We start from the raw sequence: 11,053 nt of genomic DNA, 5'->3' as shown, positions 1-11,053 counted from the left end.
ATATCTCTCTTACATGTTCTCATGGATTTTGACTGCCTTATCTTACTCTCCTTTAAAGTGAAATGAGCTCAATACCTTTGTTTATTTGTTATCCTTTGGAGTTGTTGCTAAGTTTGCAAGACTTTGGTAAGCAGGTCCTGTAGGTAGGGAAGAGGCTGTGGTATTATTAAGCAAGACACTTGGTACCACACTTTTATTGAGCTTTACAAATCACTGATAATTTAGACAGTCATGTGGCTTGAGTTCATAAAGCAATGCCTTTCAAAAGGGAAAAGGGACCTGTGGCAGCTCTGTGAGCTCCAGACACAGGTCAGAAAGAGCACTAGAGAAAAGGAATTAAAAATAACCAACAACAAACTAACAAAAAGCCAGGGCAGCACTAAGGAAATGAGTGCAGGAGGTGAGAAAGATCTACCTGTCCCCAATTCGTGTCTTGAGTAGGGCAACAACCTGAAGCCCAGTGGGCCATCATGAGGAGACTGGAGAGAAAGCACTCTGTAGGCTGGAATCACCCAGGAAGAGCAGGTGACTGTGACAGGACACAGGACAGGACAGGAGAGAGGGCTGGGCTGGCTTTATGAGGTGGCCCTGCGATCAATCAGTCTGCGAAAGCTCCTCCGGAAGCTTTCATCCAGAAAGGCGTACAAGAAAGGGTTGAAGCAGCTGTTGGCATAGCTTAGGCTGGTGATGAAATAGGAAATCCCAATGACCAGGGGAGTTTGTGGGATGTCCACGATGAGGGCCACCACGGTGCTAAGGTGAAAGGGTGTCCAGCAGAGCAGGCACACACCCAGGATAGCAACCACCATCAGTGTCACCTTCTTTTTGGCTTTGTCCAGAGCTTTTGCATTGCAGTGGAGCTGCACGTGTCTCAGTCTGCACAGCATGGTGGTGTACAGGGTGCAGATGGTGGACACTGGGATGACAAAGCCTAAAATAAGGGTGTAGATCCGACTGCCTTTCCACCACACACTCTCGGGGTGGGGGAACACGAAGACGCAGTGGGAGCGCCCCTGCTCCTCGTGTATCTTGGCAAAGACGGCGAAGGGCAGGATGATGACGGTGACAAACGACCAGACACAGAGGCTGACAATCTTGGCTGCTCGGTAGGTGCGGTAGGACACCTTCCTGGACTTGGTGGTGGCCACCACAACGAGGTAGCGGTCAATGCTCATGACAGTGAGGAAGTAGATGCTGGAGAAGATGTTGTACTGGTCTATGGAGATGATGAGCTTGCACATGAGCTCTCCAAAGGGCCACTGCAGGAGCAGGTAGTCAGCAATGTTGATGGGCAGCACCAAGGTAAAGAGCTCATCAGCAATGGCCAGGTTGAGGATGAAGATGTTGGTTACTGTTTTCATCTTTGGTGCTTTGAGGATGACATAGATGACAGCAGTGTTGCCTGTCAGTCCCGCGGCACAGATGATGGAGTAGATGACAGGCACTGTGATGTAGTACCTGGGGCTTACTGGAGTAGTGGACATATTCAGACTCCCATGTCCTCTTTCAGTGCAGTCTGCACGTGAGGAATTGGTTTCAGGGAGGGAGAAGTTCTCCATGGCTACAGGAGAGGATGGCTAGGCTCAGTGGTGGTAAGGATGGCCTGAAAGTGGGGAAAAATAAGTGAGACCTCTGCTCTTCGCAAGGCTGTCTCCTCTGGCACACCCAACTGCCAAAATCTCACGTATGCTTCCCATGGCACCCTGATGGCAGCAAGGGAAGATCACCAAGGGCTTAGCCAGCAGCCAAGTGTCCCAGCGGCTGCTCCTTCCCTCCTCCCGCATCATGGGAGTGCCGTGCGGGGACAGCGCTCAGCTTGGGGCTCCTCTGAAATGCCCAGCCATGCCAGGGTGACAGCACTCAGCCTGGGGCTCCCCCGAAGTGCCCAGCTATCCCAGGGTGACAATGCTTAGCCTGGGGCTCCCCCACAGCCATCCCAGAGTGACAGTGCTCAGCCTGGAGCTTCCCCGAAGTCCCAGGCATCCCAGGGGAACAGCGCTCAGCCTGGGACTCCCCCCAAAGCCATCCCATGGGGACAGCGCTCTCCTGGGAGCCCAGGGGCGCTGCCCGGTCCCTTCCCCGCCGGCGCTCGGCGGTGCCTCTGGGCCGGGGCTGCTCGGACTGACGGTGTCCTGCTCTCGGAGGGAGCCGGTGCCCTCGGTGTGCTCCCCGAAAAGCAAAAGGCACCCCCGTTCCCAGACTGGAGGGAGAGCTGTGAAGGGGGATCAGGGATGCACCGACCTGTTCCAGCCCGGCGGCGGCGGTGCGGCTCCCGGGGCGGCGGGATGCGCTGTCCTTGCGGGGGGATGTGCCGGCACCGCTCCTTTGCTGGATTCTGAGAGTTACAGCCGAGTCCGACTCGATCTGGGCAGCAAGAAACAGGTGACGCGAACAGCAACAGCAGAGGATGGTTTAAGAGTCGGAAGCCGGAGCATTGGAAGAGGTTTGTGCTTTACCTGGACTCACATCTCCTCCCGCCGTCCGGCAGCGCAGCAATGGGGACAGAGATCCCAGGTGGACCATCTGGGGTATCTGCGCTCCTGCTGGGGCTGAGAGCTCAGCACTCAGCGCCTGCCCGGCCCCGGGACTGTCCCGGGCGGGGCGGGGGCAGCGCGATGCTGTGCATCAGGCTCCGAGCCACAGCATCGAGGGGAAGGTGCCCCTGCTTATTGCGGGGGGTTGGACTGGGTGGCCTTTCAGCTCCCTTCCGGCCCAAAGTAATCTGTGATTCTGGGAACTGGCCAGGAAAACACATTTTTCATGGGATGTGGGATTCAGAAGCAGGATGGATGCACAGTAGTTCTGGTTCTGCCTGACACTTTGACTCCTTCACTCTGTGCTAGCAATAAACTGAAATATAACCCCGGGAAGGCAATCTTTTTTTAGAGGGTAATTCAGAGCTCCTGATTATCAGAGTTTTTTTTCCAAAAAGTACGTGGCATAAAATTGATCTAATTTTATTTTCATTTTCGTTGCCTTTTCAATGTGAGAATTCTATGTAATACATTGTAATACATTTGTAATTACTATTACTATTGTAGTACATTAGACAAAAATTCTGCATCTCTAAAATCGGAAGTGTAAACAACTTTTTTTTATGCTACAAGCAGGACTGACCACATACATTATCAATAACTACTAATAAATTACTAACTGCATAATAAATGAATCTTTTGGCAAACTGGCATTATTGTTTATTATCTGTAAGCTAGTACCATGGAGAGAGATAAATACAGCCTGGCTCTGATTCTCCCATACTATGATGTATAATTACCTAGATCAGCAGGATAGCATAAACCTCAAAATCCAAGCAAATAAATTATTAAGTAAATACATGTAAAAGGACATGAGAAGTACCTCTGCTTCATTATGGCTATGATTTTTTTGTAGCACTCTGTCTTACATTATTTCATATTACTAGCTACATTATATAGCAAAGGATACTTCACCATACAGAGTATGGTGCTCTGCGATTCTTAACTTCCTTTACAGAAATATCTGAGACAAAAATGTGCTCACACACTTGTCTACTCCCATGAAAATGACATAAATACAATGCTGCAGGGTCATCATGGAGTTCTGCTTCCCTTTTTTTGTCTATAGTTTCACAATCCAAATGAAAATACCACCTTTGCTATGGAGTTTATTGGAAGCTAGCATTTGAGCCAGGTTTATTGACCTAGTTTTAAGTTTTAAGCACAGTTGTCTTAAAGTGAATGTAGCTTTGGAAACTCAATGTGCTCATTCCCCATACTGTAGCAGTAGTATGACAGAGGTGCCCCACTTCTGAGATTCTTGGGGAGTTCTTCCACACTGGTGCTTTGTAGGCATTTAATTCCTTGCATGCAAGTTCTGGTGGTGACATCACCTAAATGTGTACAAAAATTTTATCACAATGCTTTTGCCATGGTGTTTGTACCCACTCCCTTTCAGTTTATCATTGATTCTAAAGGGAACCATCTTTTTCCCAGAAAAAGATCCCCTAACTTCAGCAATAACTTTATTCTGTGGAGTTAATGTCTTGGGGTCTTTTGACTCTGCAGGGTTAAAATTGCAATTCTAATAGAAAGCTGACTAGGAGGAATCTGCATTTTTTCTCTCTCTTGGTAGCTGAAGAAATGGATTTTGGGCCTATTAAATCTCTGATGTATTTATGTGAACTGCTGTCATTACTGAGGGAATTGTAGCTGCCTGTACAGCACATCTATAAACAACTTGCCTCCATTATCAGGTGTTCATTGCTGATACTGGTGTAGTGTTTAAAGGCATCAAAAGACATCAGGTCTCATATACAGTAGTTAAAGTAATTATTTCCCCCTTTTTAAACATCAGTTTCCCAGAAAGGCAGTCAAAGGCCTTTATAAGTTTATAGCTGACTTCGGTAAACTTAGAAATTCTGTTTTTGTGTGGATAGCTCCAAACCACAGCATGTGTCTCAATGTCTCAGCAGGTGCACAGACCATCTTCCTTTCAGCTGAAAGCAAACAGAAATGAGAAGTGTTAGGAATAACTTCTACAAGGTGAGGCTGTCGGGATTGGCAAGTTTAGACTGACAACCACAGCAGATTCTGTGGGTGGCATTAAAATCTGTAGGGCAAATCCAGCTCTTGGCCAGTGAAGTGTGACCCCAATACCTCTGGTGGAGCTGTTCCTGCTGACAAACAGTTGTACTGGATGGTCATTAGGCATGTTCACAGCTTTTGAGAAGATACTGATTTGTAACCATTCTCTGTGCATACAGAATATCCCTGACTGTGTTTCCTTCTAGATATTTTAAGCAGTTCATGCTATCCAGGTTAAAAGAAGTCATATATCATTTTCTTTGAGCAGTTTAACTCATAATTTGTTCTTTGCTATATTTCAGTATGATTATCTAGATGAGCAACAAAGGAGAAAATGACTTCATGAATTGCCACTAAGAAATGAGATTTCACCATAATGAGCCTGCAAGTCTTTTACCTTCTTTATTGAGTTGATCCATGTCTGAATTTCAGAATATATCCTTTCTTCCTGTGGGCTAAATCCATTTGACAGAGATCCATTTGAGTAGAGATCTGGGTCAGTTTTGAAGGACTTCCATCATCTCAAGTGGGGAAAAAGCACTACATAATTCTGTTTGCAGGACTGCCTCATCAATCAGTAAAGAAAGCAGCTCAGCAGTGGAGCAAGGCTGCAGCTTCTGCAATGCACTAATTTTCTACCTTTGGCACTGAATTATTTACCAACACAATGTGCAGATGTGAAGGAGTTCAAAAATATTCAGTTGAGAGTCTCCCTCTGTGATGTTGGATTAGTAGATCTATTTATTAGGTAGAAAGGAATAAAATTGCCAGGTGACCTCAAGATCAGGCTTCTGTATTCCAGTCTTCACAAATTCTGTCAATCTTCGCAGTCTTGCATGAATTCTTTCAGAAAACATCCAGTGATGGCAGAACTACACACTCTTCAGACTGTTTGTTCAACAAAATCTGTTCTTCAGGCCCTGACCTTTTGTCACAATCAAAAACCCTTTGGTTATTTTCCTGTCCCAAATGTAACAACATTTTGTATCCCCTGTGGAGACTTTTTCCATGTGTGAACGCTTCAATGTCTTTTCTCCAGAGCTGAAAAACACAGTTCTTACTATTTCCTTTGGCCATATCTGTTTGAGATATGGCAAAACTGTTTGAGAGGAGCAGTTATTTCCATTCAGTCCTTTTTTCTTTTTTTTTTTTTTTTGTGTTTCAGGGGGTTTTTTTGTGGGTTTTTTTTGTGGTGTCTTCTATCAGGCTTTTTAGTATTTATTATCTGTCCTTTGTTTTTGATAGTATCAAAGCAGGCTTTCACATCAGTGAACAAGGCCTGTGGGAAAGCTTCAGATTGTTTTGATTTAGCCAGTGTTGGCAGGCTTCTGCAAACTCAATATTTGGAGAAATAAAGAGTCCTGTGAGGTAGGACTGGAGCACTGGGAAGTTGTGATAAAAGAACATGTGCACAGCATCTTCTACTCTGCATTACTCAGCAAGAAAACAACCTGTGTCTATCACATCTTACTGGTTTCAATTCAAAATCACCCAGTAAAATGAGCTTGTGTCCCACAGAGCAAACTATTTCTCTGCCCTGTGTTCCCTGGGAGCAGCTGAGTTCTGGCACTTCATTAGTGTGAATAAGTGTCAGACCTCATCATGCTGGAAGAACAGCTGACCATGCAGGCCTTGGAAATAAATTCTAAGCCTTTTAAAAACACTATTGATACCAGGAGCTTTTTTAAAACAAAAGACAGCTTGTTCTAACCCCAGTTTATATATATATATATATATATATGTATGTGTGTATGTGCGTGTGAGAAGTTAATTAGTACGAGTGAAGTATAATAAGGGTAATTGAAGAGAAGCAAAAGCAGTAGCTGAATAATAATAAATAAAAAAAATCCAACAGCAAGGCCTATGTGCATGTTTTTGTTGTCTTTGGGGTTTGGGGTTTTTGGTAATAGAAAATTCACTGAACTTCAATATATTTGTCGCATTTCTTGGCCCTTTGTTTTTCCTTTTGTGAAAGAGACTGTCCAGCCTCATCAGTCTGGTGAACTTAGAAATTAAGTCCCTTAACTTCAGTAGGTACTTACAAATATTTTGGGCCTGTATTAGGCTCTGTGCTTGCTGTATTGGGAATTAGTTCCATAAATTCTTCATTTAGCTTGCTATTCTAACATGAGAATTGGAAGGACATTTAAATTTTTAAGGAAAAATCCATTTTCAAGACAAAAAAATTAGCAACAGAACAGAAGTTGTCCAAACTTGATCAAAACTTCTGAAAGACTTGACTGCTCTTCAGCCTATAAATGCTGAAATAGAAATGTCTGCTTTTTATCTTCCATATTAAGATCTCTAACTTATGGAATTCTTTTTCTCTAAGGCAGATCTTTAATAAAACACAACAAAACCGTAAGATAGTTAAGGTCTTCCTGGCAAGCTTCAAAAATTGGTTTAAATTTTTAGCTTTGCCATGGTGAGACATCATAGCAAATCTTAACTCTTAACTGTTTTCAACACACAGTGAAGGCTTCCTGGGCAAGATCTCTGACATTTAAAGAACATTGTAGGGCATGGTGAGGTTTCTTCTTATACCCTTAGTCTATCCTGGTGCATCACTCCTCCTCCTACCTGATGGAAAGAGTCAAGTGATTTTGCTTTTTCCCTCTGTCAGATTTGACATTGTATGCAGGCTCACACCCTTAAATGGTTTCTCATCTGCTGCTGGTTTTCTTAGCTCACTATTAAAACTCTCAGATTATAGGACTGAATTAGTGTGTAGCTGCCACTTAAACTTTGCAATTCTCCTAAGACAAATTTTGTGACTGAAATGTGGAAGCCATCTGGTAACACTACACCAAAAAGGTGATAAAATTGTTAGATTCTTCAGCAATTGCTGAAGTGCAGTCCAATAATTGATAGCATGTCAGATCTTGGGGGGTGAAGGCAAATAAAATTTCCTGCTGCAGAAAACCTTGTTGAAATAAAAACCAGGAAGCTGGGCAGAGTAGCAAATACTGATTATTTGACATAATGATGAAACTCCATGCTGTTTTTTCTTTTCTTTAGAATATTTATCAGGCCAAACTTATCAATCTCAGAGCCAGATTTTCCTTCATGCCTTTTTCACCCCACTATTCTCCCTTTAGTTAAGTGTTCAAATAAAATGCTTCCAAGCTTTTTTGGTCTGTGAACCACCAACATCTGGCACTTTGTGACTTGTTTTGTTCCCTTTCCAGAGGCAGTCATCTGTGCTGGGGCAAAGCCAACTCTGGTTTGGGGCTGCTGCTTAGCTTTCATCTCCCTTAACCATGATGTGTTTATCACCACACTCAGGCTACAAAAAGCTTCTCCAGAATGAGGAACATTGTCAGAAAGCCCATGCTATTCAAATCATCACAAAGCATGAAGAAGAAATTTGTGTACTTCTAAGGCAATGCCCTGGCAATACGATGTAGGGACAGAAGACAAAAAGCTCCTGCAGTCCTTTATCTAGAAAACCAACCTCAGAGCTGCTTAAAAACAATCCAGAGATTTCTTTTGTGGACCACTCCCCAAAGTAAAATAAAATTTTTAAAAACCCACCAAAAATGCCAACAGAAAAACCCACCAAAAAACCTTCCTCAAAACCCCAAATCATAGGCAGAAAGAACTGAGAAAAAAAAAGAAGAAAAGAGGTCTATGAAAATAAGTTATCCCATACAGTCTTGATTTCTGTGGGTTGGGGAAGACAAAAGTAGACTTTGCAAAAGACACCTACTAAGAAACCTACAAAACCTACCAAGAAATCATTTAAAGAGTGAAATAAATGAAGCAGCAGCACCTACATCTTCCACAAATGTAAATTGGGAAAATAAACAAGGAAGAAACCATGTTGCTTTAATACATATATAGGGGGATATATATACAGATATAGTCCCCATTTTCTTGCTAGCTTACTGCTTAGATGCTGGCTAATGAATTTTTTCTGTATGTGAGCTGAAATACAAGGACTTACTGGCACTTCTCTCAGAAAACTAAAATAATTTCTTCTAAACTCTTCATGTTACTTTGTTACTTGTTATTTGTGCCACACAAATAGCAAGCACAGTACTTCTTATTTCATGCTTTGCTTGTGCATGAGCTGTTTACCTATGTTTCCAAGACACTGAAGTTTTGGAATACTATTACCTATTTTGTGATGAGTGCCCTTGACAGAAAATTTTTCATTTCTTCTTGACTGCCATTGCTTCTGTTTTCTATCTGTGGCTTCAGCAGGAAGCCAGAAGTTTGATTGCTATGGTAAGTGATTTGTACTTGTGGCCTGAGACCACTTTGCAGCAAGGCCTACAATAGTTTTCACCACTATGAACAGCTCTAGATCTAAGCCATGCCTAGACACAGAGTGTTCTTCTTCAGTTTGCTGTATATTCACAGGAACATTGGCATTCTCAGCTGCTGGGGGTTGGCCAATGCAGCCTCATGTGCATGACAATGATTTTAGGCAAACTGTGGTTTATATGGGATATATTATTCCACCTTGCTGTTGCTCCCACCATGTGTAAACACAGAGCAATACACCTGCTGATGGACTGATATACCTGAATTGCCAGCTGGACTGCCATAGCCTAGGAATCTTTCTATCCCCTCTGTCCTGGGACATTACCTGTCCTGTCATTCGAGCAACATGGAAGGCATCCCTGCCCATGACAAGGGTGTTAGAACTGGATAATCTTTAAGATCCCTTCCAATATAAACCATACTATAATTCTGTGACTAATTGTAAGTTGTGTTTCTTGTGTAATTTGTTTTAATGTTTAAATAAAACAATAATTTTCAAGGTGGAGTGGAGATGCTTGCAGTTGGCTGCAAAAGCTAAAATAATATAGAGAGCCAGAGGAGTAGATCTGGACCATTAGCATTTCTCACAGACAGCTTGAAGAGGAGGACCTGCCTCAGTGCCCCAGTCAATCTCTTGATACAGAAAGAGGAGGATGTTCAACTTTTCTACTGATAACTCTTTTTATAGGATGAGGAGTGAGACAGTTCAAGCACTTCCAACTCTAATCATGGTAGCACTAACACAGATGGAGTTTCCCAAAATAGTTTGTTTCTTTCTTTCTCTCTTAGTAAAAAAAAAGAGAAATTCATGACATCCTCAACTCAATCTGGATAGCAGCAGGCAGCCAGCAATTCTCCTGTAAAGAATATATCAGGCTGGCAAGCAAAGAATAGATTTAAATCTTTCCCTATGACCCATAATGTTGCCAGTCGGTATAAAGAGGCAAAAAAGTTGGGCTTGTGGCTAAGACTGTGAAAAATGGGTACATCATTAATTATTCTGACTTGCAATAAAACCTAGCATCCAGCCATTTTTGCCTCATATTGAATACTGAGGTATTGAATACTCAATTTCCCCCTAAGTGCTAAAATATAAAACCTTGAATTGCAAAATGCTGTAATTGGCATGCAAGCAAAACTAATTTGAGATATGCAGTGTGCAATTTTTTGTCTGCGCAGGGACAATGAACTGTTATCTGGAGTTATTTATTGCTTTTCAGACATTGAGGCCAGTAGGAAAGAACACTACTAAAGTGATAAATCCTGTCTTAGGACCCAGTCCTTAGTTCTAAATCCTGTCTCCAAATCAGTGGCTTGAGGGGTCCTTGGCCTCTTCTGAGCAGTGCCAGGGAATTGCTTTGGAAAATTGGCTGGCCCAAGTGGACAACACATCAGGGAAAGTTCCAATTGAAAAAAAAAAAGAGTTACTGGTGGAACTATTTCACCTTCTAAAAGGAATAATTAATTATGGTGAGATTACTGTTCTAGGTGCTGTTTATCCCATGTCTGTGGAGAGCCATAGGCCTGGAGTCAATGTCTGTCAGCAATGAGAAATCTGCCAGTTCTGTCTCTTGGCCAGCAGAACTTTTTCCTTGCAAATACTGATCTGTCATTTATTTCAGCCACAGGAAGTGGGATTCTTGTATGCTGAAATATGTCCATGTCATATTTAAGCATTTTAAAGTAGGTAACAACTTTTCTTTCCTTTTTGTGTCATGAACAGCATAATAATTATATTACTCTAGAGGTATCAATGGTGCATTTTTTAGTCAACTGTAATAGCAAAAGTTTTTTTGAGGTTACTTGAGAAAGCTTGTGTGAACAGCTTAAAAACAGCTTGAAAATTGTAGAGGGAGTAGCTAATGGGAGCAGCTTGAACTCTGAAGACCCAGGCTGGTCACAGCGTGGGAAGCAGTTGGGATTGTGGAAGAGGTGGTCTGAAAAATTTCTCATGGCAAAAGCATCTGTTCTCACCTTTTTTTTTTTTTTCTTGTTGCAAATGAAGCAAGTTGGAGGCAGAAGAGGAGCCAGAGTGTCTCAGTGTGGGAGGTGGGGATACAGGCCAGGGAGGAATATGACTGAGCAGGAAGGAGCATTTGTTCCAGGTTCTTCTCTCCAACATGTCCATGGCTGTTCTTGGTCTCATCTTCTTAACCTGCTGTATGAAACTTAGATCAAAAGTCAGTGGGAAGAGTAAGCTGAGTTTCTCTGTGAATCTTGGA

General features: G+C 42.8%; 1 protein-coding gene across 1 annotated transcript; it reads right to left on the bottom strand.

Annotated features, from left to right (window-relative positions):
• Positions 1–400: 400 nt before the first annotated feature.
• On the bottom strand, positions 401–2,374 carry NPBWR1 (neuropeptides B and W receptor 1). Its single transcript, XM_064703511.1, has 2 exons — positions 2,242–2,374; positions 401–1,603 (listed from the first exon to the last, which is right to left on the bottom strand). The coding sequence occupies exon 2, from the start codon at positions 1,557–1,559 to the stop codon at positions 576–578; it is 984 nt and encodes a 327-aa protein (XP_064559581.1). The 5' UTR covers positions 1,560–1,603; positions 2,242–2,374; the 3' UTR covers positions 401–575.
• Between the last annotated feature and the right edge of the window lie 8,679 nt (positions 2,375–11,053).

Source organism: Zonotrichia leucophrys, chromosome 2, assembly GCF_028769735.1.
Source record: "Zonotrichia leucophrys gambelii isolate GWCS_2022_RI chromosome 2, RI_Zleu_2.0, whole genome shotgun sequence".
In the NCBI taxonomy this organism is placed as follows: domain Eukaryota; kingdom Metazoa; phylum Chordata; class Aves; order Passeriformes; family Passerellidae; genus Zonotrichia; species Zonotrichia leucophrys.
This window is presented reverse-complemented; position numbering and strand designations above follow the sequence as displayed.